The following is a 20934-nucleotide window of genomic DNA, read 5'->3' as shown; positions in this document are numbered from 1 at the left end:
TGGCAGACAGAATTGAACATGAAATTTAAAGATGATACCTCTGCTTCTCAAGCAGCGGCTAACTTTGCAGAACATGCAACCCTAGTTTCCAGAGTTGTTGTACAACTTTCAAGGCAATATTATGTTGATGATGGTGGTTCATGCCACTTATGTTTCAAGGATGAAAGGTTGGGAATATAGGCAATCATTTCTGGGTGATGGTAATGGTAATTTGTCTTATAGAAGGCAGAATTGGAACATGAAATTTAAGGATGCTACCGCTTCTGCTCAAGCAGCAGCTGAGTTTGCAGAACATGCAAGCCTAGCTGTCAGAGTTGTTGTTGAACTTTCAAGGCAATATTGTGTTGATGATGGTGGTTCATGCCACTTAGGTTTCAAGGATAAAAGTTTAGAATATGGGCAATCATTTCCTGGAGATGGTAATTTTTCTATTGGCAGGCAGAATTGAACATGAAATTTAAAGATGCTACCTCTGCTTCTCAAGCAGCGGCTAACTTTGCAGAACATGCAACCCTAGTTTCCAGAGTTGTTGTACAACTTTCAAGGCAATATTGTGTTGATGATGGTGGTTCATGCCACTTATGTTTCAAGGATGAAAGGTTGGAAACATGGGCAATCATTTCTAGGTGATGGTAATGGTAATTTGTCTTATGGCAGGCAGAATTGGAACATGAAATTTAAGGATACTACCGCTTCTGCTCAAGCAGCGGATGAGTTTGCAGAACATGCAAGCCTAGCTGCCAGAGCTGTTGGAGAACTTTCAAGGCAATATTGTGTTTATGATGGTGATTCATGCCACTTAGGTTTCATGAATGAATGGTTGGAACATCGGCAATCATTTCCTGGAGATGGTAATGGTAATTCTTCTGTTGGCAGGCAGAATTGGAACATGAAATTAAATGATGCTAACGTTGCTACTCAAGCAGCGACTGAGTTTGCAGAACATGCAAGCCTAGCTGCCAGAGACGTTGTAGAACTTTCAAGGCAATATTGTGTTGATGATGGTGGTTCATGCCACTTTGATTTCAAGGATGAAAGGTTGGAACATGGGTAATCATTTGCTGGAGATGGTAATGGTAATTTTTCTGTTGGCAGGCATAATTGGAACATGAAATTTAAGGATGCTACCTCTGCTGCTCAAGCAGCTGTTGAGTTTGCAGAACATACAAGCCTAGCTGCCAGAGCTATTATAGAACTTTCAAGGCAATATTGTGTTGATGATGGTGGTTCATGCCACTTAGGTTTCAAGGATGAAAGGTTGGAACATGGGCAATCATTTCATGGAGATGGTAATGGTAATTTTTCTGTTGGCAGGCATAATTGGAACATGAAATTTAAGGATGCTACCTCTGCTGCTCAAGCAGTGGCTGAGTGTGCAGAACATGCAAGCCTAGCTGCTAGAGCTGTTGGAGAACTTTCACGGCAATATTGTGTTGATGATGGTGGTTCATGCCACTTAGGTTTCAAGAATAAATGGTTGGAACATGGGCAATCATTTCCTGGAGATGGTAATGGTAATTTTTCTGTTGGCAGGCAGAATTGGATCATGAAATTTAAGGATGCTACCGCTGCTGCTCAAGCAGCGGCTGGGTTTGCAGAACATGCAAGCCTAGCTGCTAGACCTGTTGTAGAACTTTCAAGGCAATATTGTGTTGATGGTGGTGGTTCATGCCACTTAGGTTTCAAGTATAAAAGGTTGGAACATTGGCAATCATTTCCTGGAGATGGTAAATTTTCTATTGGTAGGCAGAATTGGAACATGAAATTTAAGGATGCTACCTCTGCTGCTCAAGCAGCGGTTAAGTTTGCAGAACATGCAAGCCTAGCTGTCAGAGCTGTTGTAGAACTTTCAAGGCAATATTGTGTTGATGATGGTGGTTCATGCCACTTTGGTTTCAAGGATAAAAGTTTGGAATATGGGCAATCATTTCCTGGAGATGGTAATTTTTCTATTGGTAGGCAGAATTGAACATGAAATTAAAGATGCTACCTCTGCTTCTCAAGCAGCGGTTGACTTTGCAGAACATGCAACCCTAGTTGCTAGAGCTATTGTAGAACTTTCAAGGCAAAATTGTGTTGATGATAGTGGTTCATGCCACTTAGGTTTCAGGGATGAAAGATAGGAACATGGGCAATCATTTCCTGGAGATGGTAATGGTAATTTTTTTGTTGGCAGGCAGAATTGGAACATGAAATTTAAGGATGCTACCTATGCTGCTCAAGCAGCGGTTGAGTTTGCAGAACATGCAAGCCTAGCTGTCAGAGCTGTTGTAGAACTTTCAAGGCAATATTGTGTTGATGATGGTGGTTCATGCCACTTAGGTTTCAAGGATAAAAGTTTTGAATATGGGCAATCATTTCCTGGAGATGGTAATTTTTCTATTGGCAGGCAGAATTGAACATGAAATTTAAAGATGCTACCTCTGCTTCTCAAGCAGCGGCTGACTTTGCAGAACATGCGACCCTAGTTTCCATAGTTGTTGTACAGCTTTGAAGGCAATATTGTGTTGATGATGGTGGTTCATGCCACTTAGGTTTCAAGGATGAAAGGTTGGAACATGGGCAATCATTTTATGGAGATGGCAATGGTAATTTTTCTGTTGGCACATAAATTGGAACATGAAATTTAAGGATGTTACCGTTGCTGCTCAAGCAACGACTGAGTTTGCAGAACATGCAAGCCAAGCTACCAGAGCTGTTGTAGAACTTTCAAGGCAATATTATGTTGATGATGGTGGTTCATGCCACTTAGGTTTCAAGGATGAAAGGTTGGAACATGGGCAATCATTTCCTGGAGATGGTAATGGTAATTTTTCTTTTGGCAGGTAGAATTGGAACATGAAATTTAAGGATGCTACCTCTGCTACTCAAGCAGTGGCTGAGTGTGTAGAACATGCAAGCCTAGCTGCTAGAGCTGTTGGAGAACTTTCAAGGCAATATTGTGTTGATGATGGTGGTTCATGCCACTTAGGTTTCAAGAATGAATGGTTGGAACATGGGCAATCATTTCCGGGAGATGGTAATGGTAATTTTTCTGTTGGCAGGCAGAATTGGATCATGAAATTTAAGGATGCTACTGCTGCTGCTCAAGCAGCGGCTGAGTTTGCAGAATATGCAAGCTTAGCTGCTAGAGCTGTTGTAGAACTTTCATGGCAATATTGTGTTGATGGTGGTGGTTCATGCCACTTAGGTTTCAAGGATAAAAGGTTGGAACATTGGCAATCATTTCCTGGAGATGGCAATGGTAATTTCTCTGTTGGCAGGCAGAATTGGAACATGAAATTTAAGGATGCTACCTCTTCTGCTCAAGCAGCGGATGAGTTTGCAGAACATGCAAGCCTAGCTGCCAGAGCTGTTGGAGAACTTTCAAGGCAATATTGTGTTGATGATGGTGATTCATGCCACTTAGGTTTCAAGAATGAATGGTTGGAACATCGGCAATCATTTCCTGGAGATGGTAATGGTAATTGTTCTGTTGGCAGGCAGAATTGGAACATGAAATTTAAGGATGCTACCTTTGCTGCTCAAGCAGCGGCTGAGTTTGCAGAACATGCAAGCCTAGCTGTCAGAGTTGTTGTTGAACTTTCAAGGCAATATTGTGTTGATGATGGTGGTTCATGCCACTTAGGTTTCAAGGATGAAAGTTTAGAATATGGGCAATCATTTCCTGGAGATGGTAATTATTCTATTGGCAGACAGAATTGAACATGAAATTTAAAGATGATACCTCTGCTTCTCAAGCAGCGGCTAACTTTGCAGAACATGCAACCCTAGTTTCCAGAGTTGTTGTACAACTTTCAAGGCAATATTATGTTGATGATGGTGGTTCATGCCACTTATGTTTCAAGGATGAAAGGTTGGGAATATAGGCAATCATTTCTGGGTGATGGTAATGGTAATTTGTCTTATAGAAGGCAGAATTGGAACATGAAATTTAAGGATGCTACCGCTTCTGCTCAAGCAGCAGCTGAGTTTGCAGAACATGCAAGCCTAGCTGTCAGAGTTGTTGTTGAACTTTCAAGGCAATATTGTGTTGATGATGGTGGTTCATGCCACTTAGGTTTCAAGGATAAAAGTTTAGAATATGGGCAATCATTTCCTGGAGATGGTAATTTTTCTATTGGCAGGCAGAATTGAACATGAAATTTAAAGATGCTACCTCTGCTTCTCAAGCAGCGGCTAACTTTGCAGAACATGCAACCCTAGTTTCCAGAGTTGTTGTACAACTTTCAAGGCAATATTGTGTTGATGATGGTGGTTCATGCCACTTATGTTTCAAGGATGAAAGGTTGGAAACATGGGCAATCATTTCTAGGTGATGGTAATGGTAATTTGTCTTATGGCAGGCAGAATTGGAACATGAAATTTAAGGATACTACCGCTTCTGCTCAAGCAGCGGATGAGTTTGCAGAACATGCAAGCCTAGCTGCCAGAGCTGTTGGAGAACTTTCAAGGCAATATTGTGTTTATGATGGTGATTCATGCCACTTAGGTTTCATGAATGAATGGTTGGAACATCGGCAATCATTTCCTGGAGATGGTAATGGTAATTCTTCTGTTGGCAGGCAGAATTGGAACATGAAATTAAATGATGCTAACGTTGCTACTCAAGCAGCGACTGAGTTTGCAGAACATGCAAGCCTAGCTGCCAGAGACGTTGTAGAACTTTCAAGGCAATATTGTGTTGATGATGGTGGTTCATGCCACTTTGATTTCAAGGATGAAAGGTTGGAACATGGGTAATCATTTGCTGGAGATGGTAATGGTAATTTTTCTGTTGGCAGGCATAATTGGAACATGAAATTTAAGGATGCTACCTCTGCTGCTCAAGCAGCTGTTGAGTTTGCAGAACATGCAAGCCTAGCTGCCAGAGCTATTATAGAACTTTCAAGGCAATATTGTGTTGATGATGGTGGTTCATGCCACTTAGGTTTCAAGGATGAAAGGTTGGAACATGGGCAATCATTTCATGGAGATGGTAATGGTAATTTTTCTGTTGGCAGGCATAATTGGAACATGAAATTTAAGGATGCTACCGCTGCGGCTCAAGCTGCGGCTGAGTTTGAAAAATATGCATGCCTAGCTGCTAGAGCTGTTGTAGAACTTTCAAGGCAATATTGTGTTGATGATGGTGGTTCATGCCACTTAGGTTTCAAGGATAAAAGGTTCGAACATGGGCAATCATTTCCTGGAGATGGTAAATTTTCTATTGGCAGGCACAATTGGAACATGAAATTTAAGGATGCTACCTCTGCTGCTCAAGCAGCGGTTGAGTTTAAAGAACATGCATGGTATGTCACAGGCTCTCTTATCTCTATTCCTTTGCTTGGTGTAATACCCTTCTTCACTGTCCTCCTGACTAATGTTTCCTCCTCCTCTTGCTCTGAATCATCACTTAACTGCCTAGGCAGCAGTTCCATTTCCTTCTCCGTCCGCTTCCTTTTTTTCTGTGGATTTGGACCGCCCGCTGCCCTTCCGGTAGGCTTTTTGGGCGGTTGCTTGTTACCATCTTTGTCTTGTTGCTTGGATGGTTTACTCGCTGCTGTCATTTTACGAATCTAAGTACCTGCAATGCAAAGAATTCAACAATTAGCAGATGAAACAGCGAAGTTCAGCTTGAAAGCAATTGCAACAGCTTGCAGACTTCAATTTATTCGTAAAGTCATGCCATTCACTCTTCATGGAATTGTAGCTCATGACTTTCAGCAAGTATGTGATAACTCTCTTCAAAAATTCAATTTCACATAGCCCCTCACTCGACCCCACACTTATTCTCAAGCATACACCAATGTTGCTCGGTTACTCAGACTTCACCGACGCCTAAATTTTCCTCAGGGACAATTCGTCGAACATGTGGTATGCAACAAGTGTGCCTAGTTCATTCTATCAGTTGAGCAATGCAACTACCCTCCCAAAGTTTGACGAGATGAAGGGAATTATAGTTTATCATCTCGCAACCATTACAACGACCAAGAACGACAGCCCTAAAAAATTTTGAAATTGCAAAACCTACTTGTTGCTACCATTGAGGGAGGGAAGAGAGAAGAATTAGGAGAGAAGCCAACGGAAGAACGAAGAGGATGATGCGTACCTGTCGCGTTTGTATGCGTTGCAATTTCGATTAAAGAAATCCGTTCTGCGTTCGTAGGCGTCGCAAAAAGAGACGAGTGGATGCGTCGCAAGAAGAGTTTTTAACGAATTCGTTATCTTAAGATGTGTTAAAATATATAGTACTTACCTGTGCGTGCGAGCTTTGACGCGACGCATCCCCTTGTCTTCCTTCAAAAAATTTTCGGACGCGACACGGAATAAAAATAAAAATAAAAATAAACTAACTAACTTGGGTGGCCTCCCAAGAAGCGCCTGATTTAACGTCGCGGCACGACGCAACATGTTCTTCATGCCTCCACTAAATCCATTGTGGTCTTGTGACGTGCAATGTCACCACCCCAATAGTGTTTTACTCTTTGGCCATTTACCAAGAATGTCGTATTGGACCCCTTATCACACAATTCTATCGCACCATGAGGTTTCACACTAACCACTTCAAACGGACCCGACCATCGAGATTTAAGCTTTCCTGGAAAAAGCTTTAGCCTTGAATTAAACAGTAGAATTTCTTGACCTGGTTCAAACTCACGATGTTGGATATGCTTATCATGCCATCTTTTGGTCTTCTCTTTATACAATTTGGCATTTTCATACGCATGCAATCGAAACTCATCAAGCTCGTTGAGTTGTAGCAATCTCTTCTCACCGGCCAAGTCCATCTCCATATTTAGCTTTTTAATCGCCCAATATGCTTTGTGTTCAAGCTCGACGGGCAGATGGCAGGCCTTCCCATAAACCAACCTGTACGGAGAAGTGCCTATTGGGGTCTTGTACGCAGTGCGATATGCCCATAATGCGTCATCCAGCTTCCCGGCCCAGTCCTTTCTATTCATACTTACTGTCTTTTCCAAAATCTGCTTGACCTCTCTGTTGGAAACTTCTACTTGACCACTCGTTTGGGGATGATAGGCAGTGGAAACTTTGTGCTTGACTCCGTATTTTGCAAGAATATTATTCAGCAGTTTGTTACAAAAGTGAGTTCCCCCGTCGCTTATCAACACTCTTGGGGTCCCAAAACGTGTGAAGATGTGCTTCTTTACAAAGCCTACCACAACCTTTGCGTCGTTAGTAGGAAGAGCAATGGCCTCTACCCACTTAGAAACATAGTCGACCGCCACCAAGATGTATCTGTGCCCATTAGAATATGGGAATGGTCCCATAAAATCAATCCCCCAAACATCAAAAAGTTCTACCGCCAGAATATTTTGCAAGGGCATCTCGTGCTTCCTCGTGATAGTTCCAGTTCTTTGGCATCTATCACAATTTTTAACGAAGGCATGTGCATCCTTAAACAATTTTGGCCAATAAAAACCTGATTGTAGCACTTTTTGGGCGGTTCTATCCCCGCCGTGATGACCTCCATATGGTGACGCATGGCAGTCATGTAGTATAGCCTTCATCTCTTCCTCAGGAACACACCTTCTCACCAACTGATCTGCACACTGCCTATATAGGAATGGCTCATCCCACACGTAGAACCTTACATCATGTAGGAATCTTCTTCTATTGTCAGCTGTCCATTCTAGTGGCGTCACCCCACTTGCGATAAAATTCACATAATCTGCATACCATGGGGCTTCACTTGAGGTGACTGCTAATATTTGCTCATCCGGAAATGTTTCTTTAATTGACCCTCCTTCAGCTACATGGTCCCGACTTTCTAATCTGGACAAATGATCGGCCACTTGATTTTCTGTCCCTTTTCGATCTCGGATCTCTAAGTCAAATTCTTGCAAGAGGAGGACCCAACGAATCAGCCTCGGCTTGGCGTCTTTCTTTTCAAATAAGTATCTGATAGCTGAATGATCTGTGTAGACGATGACTTTGGTTCCCACTAGATAGGATCTGAACTTGTCAAACGCCCACACCACTGCAAGCAACTCCTTTTCAGTCACTGTATAATTCATCTGAGCTGGATTCATAGTTTTGCTTGCATAATAAATGGAGTGAAAGATTTTATCCCTCCTTTGCCCCAACACCGCTCCAATTGCTATGTCACTTACATCGCACATCAACTCAAATGGTTGTGCCCAATCGGGGCCAATGATAATTGGTGCAGTCACCAATCTTCCCTTCAGCTCCTCAAATGCTTTCAGACATGCATTATCAAACTTGAAGGTAACATCTTTCTCTAGAAGCCTGCACAAAGGGGAAGAAATTTTCGAAAAATCTTTAATGAAACGACGATAAAAACCTGCATGACCCAAGAAACTGCGAATGCCTTTGATGGATGTCGGCGGGGGCAATTTTTCAATCGTCTCCACCTTTGCTTTATCCACCTGTAGACCATCTTTTGAAACCTTGTGCCCCAAAACTATACCTTCACGTACCATGAAATGGCACTTTTCCCAGTTTAGCACCAAGTTCGTCTCTTCACACCTAGCTAGCACTTTATCAAGGTTCATCAAACAACTATCAAAAGAACATCCAAACACAGAAAAATCGTCCATGAATACTTCTACAAATCTTTCAACCATGTCAGTGAAAATAGCCATCATACACCTTTGAAAAGTCGCAGGTGCATTACAAAGACCGAAGGGCATTCTCTTGAACGCATACGTGCCATAAGGACATGTAAATGTAGTTTTCTCTTGGTCTTCTGGGGCTATAGCAATCTGATTATACCCCGAATAACCGTCCAGGAAACAGTAGTATTCCTGGCCAGCTAATCTATCAAGCATTTGGTCAATAAAAGGAAGGGGAAAGTGGTCTTTCCGGGTGGCATTGTTCAGTTTTCTGTAATCTATGCAAATTCTCCATCCAGTGACAGTTCTTGTAGGAATTAAGTCATTATTTTCATTAACTACTACGGTTATCCCCCCTTTCTTCGGCACACATTGAACGGGGCTTACCCATTTACTATCAGAGATTGGAAATACAATACCTGCATCAAGCCACTTAATCACTTCTTTTCTTACCACTTCTTTCATGATTGGATTTAGTCGGCGTTGGTGTTCTACACTTGGCTTGTGTCCGTCCTCCATGAGGATTTTGTGCATGCAGAAAGCTGGACTAATGCCTTTAATGTCAGACATTGTCCACCCAATTGCTCGCTTGTGCTCACGTAGCACCCTTAATAGCTTTTCTTCCTGTAATTTAGACAAGTGAGCAGAAATAATAACAGGTAAAGTGTCAGAACTTCCCAAATAAGCATATTGAAGGTGAGGGGGTAGGGGTTTAAGTTCCAAATTTGGAGCTTTTTCAATTGACGGCTTTGGTGGGGGGCCACTTGGCCTATTCAGGGGCTCAAACGGGATTATTCCTTGCATGTAACCACATGATGTATCTAGGATATGCATCATCTCCTCAACCTCATCATCCATCTCCAAGCTATCAAACATCATGATTGCTTTTTCTAAACAGTCGTCTAGATATACACTCGTGTCAAGAAGTTTCTCATCCACCTCTACCACAGATATCATAGAGAGCTCCTCATAGTGGCGGGGAAGTTGGATTGCTTTGTAGACATTGAAGACTGCTTCCTCATTGTCCACTCTCATAATCATTTTCCCTTCTCTCACTTTAATTATTGCATCGCCAGTAGCCAAGAGAGGTCGTCCCAATATGATTGGAACTTGTTCATCAGCCTCGAAGTCTAGAATAATGAAGTCAGCTGGGAAGATGAATTTTCCAATTTGCAGCAGCACATCTTCAATCACTCCTTCGGGGTAGGCTATGGACCTATCAGCTAATTGCAACATCACGGTGGTTGGTCTCGGAGCTCCCAGACCTAATTGCTTAAACAAGGATAAAGGCATCAGATTTATGCTTGCACCCAAATCACACAGAGCACGTCCCACGTCAATATTACCGATTTGTACTGGAATGGTGAAGCTGCCAGGATCCTTAAGCTTTTGGGGAAGCTTGTTTTGGACCCTTGATGTGCACTCCTCAGTAAGTGCAACCGTCTCGAACTCAGTCAATTTCCTCTTATGAGCCACTATGTCTTTTATGTACTTAGCGTACTTTGGAATTTCACGAAGTACATCCACTAATGGAATATTTAATTGAACCTGACTCAACATGGAGAGAAATTTGTTGAACATGCGATCGTCATTCCTTTTCTGCAATCTTTGGGGGAAAGGTGGTGGTGGCCTTGTAACCTCCATTCGCTCTGAACTTGCATCATCTTCCTTTGACTCTTGTGTTGCCTTAGGTGTCAACTCCCCCCCAGGTATAGGTTTTTCTTTTATCTTCCTTGGCACTTCCTCTAGTTCCCTCCCGTTTCTAAGTGTAACTGCATTAACTTGAGGGTTCTTCTCTGTATCACTGGGAAGTGAGCCTGTAGGTCTAGTATTTTGGTTTGCTGCTAACTGCCCCATTTGCCTCTCAAGATTTCTGAAATCGGTCCTGAGCTGTTGATTGTCTAGCAACAACTTTTTCAGCAAGTCATTCGTACTTTCTTCCATTTGTTGGGGTGGCTTCTGAGGTTGAGTAAAATTCCCTTGAGGCCTATACTGATTCTGTTGACTTCCGCCCCATGAGAAGTTAGGATGATTCCTCCAGTTTGGGTTGTAAGTGTTCCCATATTGCGCATGTTGATTCATAGGACCTCTGTTTTGTTGCCCCACATAGTATATAGATTCAGGATTCATGGGGCACATGTCAATCATATGACTGTCTCTGCATAGTTCGCAACAAATAGACATCTGCTGTACATGTTGCATTTGTTGTGTTGTCATTCTATTCATCTGATTTGCCAATTTTGCTATATCGGCTCTCATGGCGGAAAAGTCATCAAGCTCAATCAAACCGGCGGCCTTCTGTTTAATTCCCCTTCGTGAATCCCCCTCTCCTTGCCAATTATGGTCATTAGCAGTGAAATTATTTAGCAAGAGTTGTATTTCACTATACGGTCTTGCCATGCAACTACCCCCACAAGCTGAGTCAAGATTCATCTTTGATGCTTCATCTAACCCATCAACAAAAGTGTGACCCAATACCTCATCAGTTTGACAATGATGCGGGCAGTCTCTGAGTAGCTTCTTGTATCTTTCCCAAGCTTGACGAAGTGTCTCGCCATCCCGTTGTTGGAACCCAAGAATTTGGCTCCTCAGCGACTTTGTCTTCTTAGTTGGGAAAAACTTGATTAGGAATTTCCTTGCTAGATCATCCCAAGTGTGGATAGAGTTCGCGGGCTCCTTTTGCAACCATTCTTTAGCTTCCCCCAACAGTGAAAAAGGGAATAGTGTCAGCCTGACATAGTCCTTGGAGACGTTCGGATAATTGTAAGTGTCCGTGATTTCCAAGAAGTTCTGAATATGCCTCTGCGGGTCCTCATGAGATAGACCCACATATTGTCCTGTGGACTGAATCAGCTGTACCATGTACTGTTTGAGTTCAAAATGCCCAGTGATATCAGGCTTCACAATAGCCTGAGTCATATTCGCAAGATTGGGCCTTGCGGCTTCAATTACCGGACGCTCTTCATTGCCTGCCATATCTATTGGCTGTGGTTGGACTGCGATGTCCAACTCTCTTTCTATTCTCGTTCTAGCTTCGTGTTCCCTTCTCACTCTATGTAGTGTTCGTTCGATTTCTGGATCAAGAGGAATGAGGTTGTTTGCACTTCTACTCCTCTGCATTCGAGAGAAGACCCTGCGTTGACACAAACCAGGCAAACTGAAAATTAAAACTTGAAAACAAATATCTAATAAAAGCTTAACTTAGTCACGTAGCTAATTTCTAAGTCCCCGGCAACGGCGCCAAAAACTTGTTACGGCCAAACACACTCACGCAAGTATACGTGGTCGTCAAGTAATAAAGTAGTGAATAAAGTATCGTTCCCACGAAGACTTATGATTAACTTTGACTAATTCAAACTCGAATAGCTTATTGATTCAAGATATTTCTAACAAAATATATAATTTTCTAACTTACTACCTACGGACGATCAAATAATGAATCGCTACGAATTCAACACAACACTTAAATAGTTTTGTTCAACAATCAATAGGATATAATATTCCAGGGTCACGGGTCATCTAACATTCATGTTGCATTCGTATTTTAAAATAGCTAATTGATTTATCTGAATTGTTGATTCACAGGGTTAATTTCACTCGTAAGAATCTGTCGAGTTCTTACTCGCATGCTCAAGTTAACTTAATACCTATATGTCTATGGAATTAAGTTTAACAAGAACTCATTTACAATTCCTGTATTTTAACCGAGTAAGGCAATTAGGTATATGTCTATCCTAATCGCGAATCCTTTCCCCGATGCCCGGGTTTTGAAAACTTACTCTATTTACTTCTATATGCAATCTAGGGTTCCCACTTTCGAGTTCAACTCTAGATTCGTAGATAGTATTTCACTGTTAATTACTCAGCAAAATAATTAGAAACAGAATTAAATAAACAACCCAATATGATAAACCCAACGTCGTCAAATTAAACTTCAAACATCAACATTCATGTATACCCATGACCCTAGAATAATAGGGTTCTTAGCCACTCATATTCAGGCAATCATCCCAAATTTCATAAGATTGCATAAAAATCAATAAAAGAAAGAAAGGATAAAACTCCAGACGAATTCCGTGGTCTTTGAACTTGGTTATAGCCTTTTTTCTTCTCTTCCCCCGTCTCTCTTCTACAAGAGGCGTTTTAAAGCTTATATATTGCGTCCAAAAGTTGTAATCTAGAGTTCTCCTAACTCTAGTCCAAATCGGCTTCAGGGGTTGATGCTAAGGCGGATGCGACGCATCCACCTCGTCCTCCATTTCTTAACTTTGCATGTGAGGGTAGACGCGACGCATCCAGCCTTCTCTTCTACTTCCCAGTTTCGCACGCGATGGCGAACGCTATGGCCCAACTTCACTGCTAAGGTTGCACGCAGGATGATGTTTTCCTAGGTTGGATGCGACGCATCCAACCCTTCTTCCTCTGGCTAAACCACCTTTTCTTCATATTTTGCACTCCGAACACCTTAAATCGTCACACATAACTTAATTAGTCATCAAACCAATAATTACACCATGTTGGGAGTTTTAAAGATTAAATAACATCAAGAAGTGGTTAAAACATGGGTAAAGTAACATCAACACATATCGAAATATGCCAAACATCACATGCCACTTAGGTTTCAGGGATGAACGGTTGGAACATGGGCAATCATTTCCTGGAGATGGTAATGGTAATTTTTTTGTTGGCAGGTAGAATTGGAACATGAAATTTAAGGATACTATCTCTGCTACTCAAGCAGCGACTGAGTTTGCAGAACATGCAAGCCTAGCTACCAGAGCTGTTGTAGAACTTTCAAGGCAATAATGTGTTGATGATGGTGGTTCATGCCACTTAGGTTTCAAGGATGGAAGGTTGGAACATGGGCAATCATTTCCTGGAGATGGGAATGGTAATGGTAATTTTTCTGTTGGCAGGTAGAATTGGAACATGAAATTTAAGGATGCTACCTCTTCTGCTCAAGAAACGGCTGAGTTTGTAGAACATGCAAGCCTAGCTGCCAGAACTGTTGGAGAACTTTCAAGGAAATATTATGTTGATGATGGTGGTTCATGCCACTTAGCTTTCAAGAATGAATGGTTAGAACATGGGCAATCATTTCCTGGAGATAGTAATGGTAATATTTCTATTGGCAGGCACAATTGGAACTTGAAATTTAAGGATGCTACCTCTGCTGCTCAAGCAACGGTTGAGTTTGCAGAATATGCAGGCCTAGCTGTCCGAGCTGTTGTAGAACTTTCAAGGAAATATTGTGTTGATAATGGTGGTTCCTGCCACTTAGGTTTCAAGGATGAACGGTTGGAACATGGGCAATCATTTCCTGGAGATGGTAACGGTAATTTGTCTGTTGGCAGGTAGAATTGGAACATGAAATTTAAGGATGCTACCGATGCTGCTCAAGAAGCGGCTGAGTTTGCAGAACATGCATGCCTAGCTACCAGAGCTAGTGGTTCATGCCACTTAGGTTTCAAGGATGAAAGGTTGGAACATGGGCAATCATTTCCTGGAGATGGTAATGGTAATTTTTCTGTTGGCAGGCAGAATTGGAACTTGAAATTTAAGGATGCTACCTCTTCTACTCAAGAAGCGGCTGAGTTTGCAGAACATGCAAGCCTAGCTACTAGAGATGTTGGAGAACTTTCAAGGAAATATTATGTTGATGATGGTGGTTCATGCCACTTAGGTTTCAAGAATGAATGGTTAGAACATGGGCAATCATTTCCTGGAGATGGTAATGGTAATTTTTCTATTGGCAGGCAGAATTAGAACATGAAATTACAGGATGCTACCAATGCTGCTCAAGTAGTGGCTGAGTTTGCAGAACATGCAAGCCTAGCTGCAAGAGCTGTTGTAGAACTTTCAAGGCAATATTGTGTTGATTATGGTGGTTCATGCCACTTAGGTTTCAAGGATGAAAGGTTGGAACATGGGCAATCATTTCCTGGAGATGGTAATGGTAATTCTTCTGTTGGCAGGTAGAATTGGAACATGAAATTTAAGGATGCTACCTCTGCTACTCAAGCAGCGGCTGAGTTTGCAGAACATGCAAGCCTAGCTGCCAGAGTTGTTATAGAACTTTCAAGGCAATATTGTGTTGATGATGGTGGTTCATGACACTTAGGTTTCAAGAATAAAAGGTTGGAACATGGGTAATCATTTCCTGGAGATGGTAATGGTAATTTTTCTATTGGCAGGTAGAATTAGAACATGAAATTTAAGGATGCTACCTCTGGGGGGTTTGTGGGTCGGATTTAGCTCCGATTAGCTTTTGTTCATAAATCTTCATAAGTCTGAATATTCTTCTACCAAATCGTATGTATTTTGTGGGTCTTCTACTTCTTTTTCGTATTTAAGTATTTTTTCCCAAATATCTATTTTTATGTCAGTAGGTTTTAATTCTTTGATAAAATATAGGACTAGTATTTTATATTTTTCTAGCATTCTTTTTGTCATGTAAGTAGTTATTCTGTATTTTTCTATCATTCTTTAAAAGTGGTTCAGATTATATTTTTGTTTAGTCTTTAGTGGATTTGGCTCCGATTAGCTTTTGTTCATAAATCTTCATAAGTCTGTTTGTGGGTCGGATTTAGCTCCGATTAGCTTTTGTTCATAAATCTTCATAAGTCTGAATATTCTTCTACCAAATCGTATGTATTTTGTGGGTCTTCTACTTCTTTTTCGTATTTAAGTATTTTTTCCCAAATATCTATTTTTATGTCAGTAGGTTTTAATTCTTTGATAAAATATAGGACTAGTATTTTATATTTTTCTAGCATTCTTTTTGTCATGTAAGTAGTTATTCTGTATTTTTCTATCATTCTTTAAAAGTGGTTCAGATTATATTTTTGTTTAGTCTTTAGTGGATTTGTTGTATTTATGACTATTTTTATATTGTAAATATTTTATTGTAATATTCTGTTTGTAACGGTTTTATTTTTAATATTTCCGTTATGTCTTGTTGTATATTTATCAGAAGGTCTATATCCTTTGTTATTAAGTAAGTATTGATTGTTAATTTTAGTTGTTGTTCTAAAGCTTCTATTTTTTCCGTAATTTCTATCCAGTATGGTAAATATTCTTGATTTATCATGCTTAATCATAATATTCTCTTATTATAGATTCTAATTTTGATATTTCTATTTTACAATTTGTTATATATTCTACATATTCTATTTCTCCTGTTTCTATATATTCGTTTATATTAATTTTTTGGAGTTGGAAGAATGTTATTAATTTGTTTATATTTAGTTTTTCTAGTTTATCCTTATTATGTAGTTCTTTTAATTGTTTTATATTATCTCTTATATGTTCTAAAAAGATTAGATCTTTAGATTCTTGATATAATTGCATATTTTGATGTAATCTATGTTCTTGTAATTCTATTATTTTTCGGGTTTCTGTTAGGTTCATCTAGTCTGAATATATATCCTCTGTAAGTATATCAAATTCAGATAGGCTTATTGTATTCTCTTCTTCTAAGTCAGATAATTCTGCTAAATCATACCATTGTTGGGTCATTAGTTCTAGTATTTCGTTCATAAGTAATTTGTCAAATATTATATTTTTGATATCATTATTTAGTGATCTAAGTATGTGTAAAATGGTTATTTTATATTCATCAGTGTTATCTAAGATGTAAGGATGATCCATTTTTGTTTGATGTTTTGGCTAAAAATATTCCTTTAATCTCTTCGTTTATCATGTTTATCGTCATCCTATAACAAGTTATTAAGAACAATTCTTTTAGTCACTACCATGATTTTTTGCTTCAATCGTTTTACCCTAACAGCGCCTCAACTCTGGTTACTTCCCTACCACGGCCTTCTGCCTTACTGGTTTCACCCTTAGGATGGCATAGTCTGGGCTTAAACTACTCTCAGCATAATTATTCATGGCAAACTTACTAAAATTATTCTAAATAACAGTTATAACATGATAACAATTATGATAATCTAGAGATTTCAGGAATATATGTATTTAGCTATACATATTTTAAAAAAAACTTACTTGATACTGTATATCGGGGATTTCTTCTTTCATAGGTTTGGATTGCTCCATAGATTAAAGATGTTAATTTATTTCACTGAATAGATTTTTACAAGAGAGGTTACAAGAGAGTTTTTCAGAAGGATGTGAAAGGGGTAAGGTAAGGTGTGTCCCTCTAAGCCTTAAGGGCTGTCTATTTATAACGGAAACTAATCCAAACATCGTCCTCCTAACTTTACACTTGGACGGTCTAAAATTAAAGTAAAAGACGCGTTCCCAACAGTTTTTCCACTGACAGTGGTAGTGATAAAGTGGGACTCACAACAACAACTTAAAAACTAAAAGACGGAAAATAATTTACATAAAGTCAAAAGTTGCTTTAATAATTACATAGCTTTTTTCTTTATGTCATTTTCTGCTTCTTCTTGGGTCCTGCCGATCCTGCTAGCTGTCCTTTTGTTTTTGTCTTGTAGCTTTTGTTGTAAGATTCCTTTGTCTCTTTCTTGATATTTTGTTGCGTATCTTTTTAGTTTTCTTCTTCTTCAAATTTGATTTCTGGAACTATGTTTTTCTCTCCTTGACATTTCGAACATATGTGCTCTGAGTAGATTGGACTAATTTGTTTGCAGTATCTTGTCATTAAGTTTTGAGAAATAAATTCTCCTCTAATAGCTCTTGTAATGGGTGCTTCTTCTGGTTGGATTAATGTTTTAATCCATCTCCGTATCTCTTCCATGTCGTTTTCCCTTAGGTTTTTTGAATGGGTGTAGATCATCGTGTGTTCTCGGGATTGGTATCCCCAAATAGGTTTTTCTTCTACATAATTGTTGACTAGTTCACTTAGAATGGTTGATAGTCCTATAATTCTTTTGTTTGAGTAGAATGCTGGTATATCAGGTTTGGGTATTTCTGGTTGTATTTGTACATTTTCTGGGATAATCATTTCTCTAGTTAGTCCTAATTTAATAACTTGGATTATTGGTTTTATCTCGTTATAGAGTATCTCTGCTGGTGCTACATAAAATTTTATATAAAATAGGTCTCCTTTGGTGATTCTCTTGTAGGTAGTAAAGGCACTATATAGCTCTGGTATTGTAGCTATTTCTTGTCCGGTTTGTGTGTACACTGTACTTAATAGTCCGTAATTGTAACATGTTTTAACTAAATTTGCATTCGTCCCTGGTTGGGCAATCAGTCGGTTGTATCCTTGTAATGGTTGTGTTATATAGTCTGTTTTTGGGTTTTGGATTGTTTTTGATCTCGGATTTAGGTTTAAAAAGGTTTGAATCTTGTGGATATTTTGTATATAGCTGTTGGTAATATAATCGTAGGTTTGTTTTTCCTGGTTTAAGCTTTCTCTATAGCTAGTTGTTTGTGGTGATGGTGTCAAAGGATTTTGGGATTTTGGGGTATATGGCTTGTTGAACATGGCGTTCATATTTGTATTTGTATGTTTTCCTTTTCTTATTGCTGATGTTGATGTACCTGCAGCTGTATGTAAAATAGTGTTAGTTTGTAGGTTTTGGGTTTTTAGGTGTTTCCCAACGTCACCTCCTAGGTCCGCATGTTTTGAGCCATGCTGCTGGCTTAGTTCCGCATGTTTTGAGCCATGCTGCTGGCTTAGGTTTTTTGCTTCTATAATCTGCAACCTCTTTTCTACTTCCGTCATTTGTAGTGATAGTGTAGTAAGTATTGAAAATAGGTCTTGTGTAGTTTCTTCTTCATTTGTTTGTGTACTTTTGTCTTGATAAGTAATCTGCAATCACATTCTTGTCAGTAGGAATTATTTCTATTGTAAATGTGAAATTTAGTATATTTAATACGAGTCTTCGTATTTCTTTCGTTGTAACTGAGTCTTGTACCTTTTTGGTTATCCACCATTTAACTTGTGTGTTATCTGTTCTAACAATAAATTTGTTATATACTATATATGGTTCAAACGATAATAAACACTTATATAAAGCTAATAATTCTTTTCTATTTATTTCCCATTTTAACTGTGGTTCCGTAAATGATCCTGAATAATATCTACAGTGATGTTCTATTTTTTCATCCTTATATTTGTATTTAAGTACTCCTCCATAACTATGGTTACTTGAGTCTGTCTCTACTATATATATAAATTCTCTATTTTCATCTGGAAAATATAGTTTTGGTAATTTTTTACACATATCTTTTATTTTTTGTATATATGTTTTGTCTTTTTCATCAAAGTGATATTCTATATCTTTCTTTAATTTTTTCTGTAAAGGTTTTAAATTTTCTGCCAATTTAGGTATATATTCTCTAACTTGGTTAACTAATCCTAAGAATGATTGTAATTTCTTTTTTGTATCTAGGGTTTCATTTAAATTTATTATTTTTTGTACTATATGTGTTTGCATTTTAATTCCATTTTTATCTATTTGAATTCCTAAGAATTCCACCTGATTTTTAAGTATTTCTGCCTTATTTTTACTAAGGCTAATTCCTGAAGATTCTATTATATGTATGAATTTTTCTAATAATTTTATATGTTGATCTTGTGTCCTTGAGTATAGTAGTATATCGTCTATGTAGATTATACAGTTTTCTAATTGATTAAAATAGCTATCCATAAAATGTTGGTATCTTCCTGGTGCATTTTTATATCCAAATGGTAAAACGTTCCATTCATAAAATCCTTGTGGTACTGTAAAAGCTGTTAATTTTTTAGATTCTTCTTCTAATTTTAGGTGATAAAATCCTGATTTACAATCGAATTTACTGAAGTAATTATATCCTTGTACTTGCCTTATTTTTAATATTTTATTTGGTATCGGGTAATTATATGTTTTTGTTTTTGCATTTAAATTCCTATAATCTATTACCATTCTACTTTTACCTCTTTTTTGCTCATTATGTTTATTTACTATAAATGCTGGGCTATTATGTTTACTATTACTTTCCTGTATATAATTATTTTTTAATAGTTCTTTTATATGCATTTTGAATTCTTCTAGATCATTAAAATTATATTTTAATGGTTTCTGTGTTATTATACTATTTTCATCTATTAATTCTATTTTTACTTTCGTTTTATGTTTATCCCATCCTTGAAGGGGATTTTCATTATATAATGATTCTAATTTGTCTTGAATTATTTTTATCTTATTTATAGCAAATATTATTAATTCTATTTGTTGCTCATTTATTTTTTCATTTTCTAATTTTTGGGTTACCTTTTCACTTCCTTTAATCCACGGTGTTGTTTTTCTTATTTTATTTCTTACTCTTTTTGCTCCTATTTTTTGTTTGCATGGTGTAGTAAACCACCAATGAGTTTTTGTTATTATATGTGGGTATAATTTATCTAAAAAGGGCATTCCTATTAATATATCTTTATTTGTAAATTCATAACTATATATTTCATCCATAGTTAGTATTTTATCCCATATTTGTATTTTTATATTTTTTGCTTTTTGCGTTATCAAGCTTCCTTCATTGTTAAATCCTGTTACCACAATAGGTGTTAATAATTTTTCCCATTTATCTTCAGGTAAACAGTTATGTCTGCATACATTTACTCCTGCTCCTGTATCTATCATGGGTGTATAATATCTGCTGTAATATCCTTCTATTATTATTTTTGCTAGTATATATATTTTTGTCATGTTAAGGTTCTTTCAATTGTTATTTTCTTATTTTTATATGTTATTATAAGATGTCTATCTCCTAGGTTATATGGTTTAACTGTTTCTAACCATTTTATTCCTAAGGTAATATTTTCATTTCCTTGGTAAATATTAAATTCTATTTCTACTGGGATTCCTCCAATAATTAGTTCCTTCTTTGTTATTTCTTCTGTTCCTACCAAATTTTTAGGTAATCCTGGGCATATTGTTTCTGTAGTTATTATTTCACTTTCTTTAACTAGTTCTTTAGTTATATAATTGTCTTCTTGTCCAGTATTTATCATTATTAGGTATTTTCTTTGATCTATTACTCCTGTTATATAATAGTTGTGTAACTCCGGTTCTTTTATTAATCTTTGTGGGTTTGTATATTCTAATCTTCTCGAGGTACTTGCTCTTGAAGATGTAGTTTGTGGGGATTCATAATTTATTCTTTTAGATGTGCTTAGTCTTTCTCTTACTATTTCTAAATCTCCTTCCATATCTATATCTTTGTAACTATAATCATTATTGTCTATGACTGATATTATACTATCAAATGGGTTTTCTATCTTTATTTTTTCAATCTTATTTCGTGCTGTTATTTTGTGATTGGTTGTTAATATATATAAATTTTTACATTTTGCTGTAAATATTTTACTTCCTGGTGCCAGCTCTATTCCTGACATTTTCCAGTACAATACTAGTGATTTATCTATATTAGCATCTTTTAATGCTAC

At 38.1% G+C, this 20934-nt stretch overlaps 1 protein-coding gene across 1 annotated transcript; it reads right to left on the bottom strand.

Moving 5' to 3' along the window:
• Nucleotides 1-16756: 16756 nt before the first annotated feature.
• LOC138903834 (uncharacterized) lies at nucleotides 16757-18231 on the bottom strand. Its single transcript, XM_070192412.1, has one exon. The coding sequence runs from the start codon at nucleotides 18229-18231 to the stop codon at nucleotides 17089-17091; it is 1143 nt and encodes a 380-aa protein (XP_070048513.1). The 3' UTR covers nucleotides 16757-17088.
• Between the last annotated feature and the right edge of the window lie 2703 nt (nucleotides 18232-20934).

The sequence above is a fragment of the Nicotiana tomentosiformis genome, unplaced genomic scaffold, assembly GCF_000390325.3.
Source record: "Nicotiana tomentosiformis unplaced genomic scaffold, ASM39032v3 Un00016, whole genome shotgun sequence".
NCBI classification, from domain to species: domain Eukaryota; kingdom Viridiplantae; phylum Streptophyta; class Magnoliopsida; order Solanales; family Solanaceae; genus Nicotiana; species Nicotiana tomentosiformis.
The sequence above is the reverse complement of the archived record's forward strand: the minus strand, read 5'-3'. Positions and strand labels throughout refer to the sequence as shown.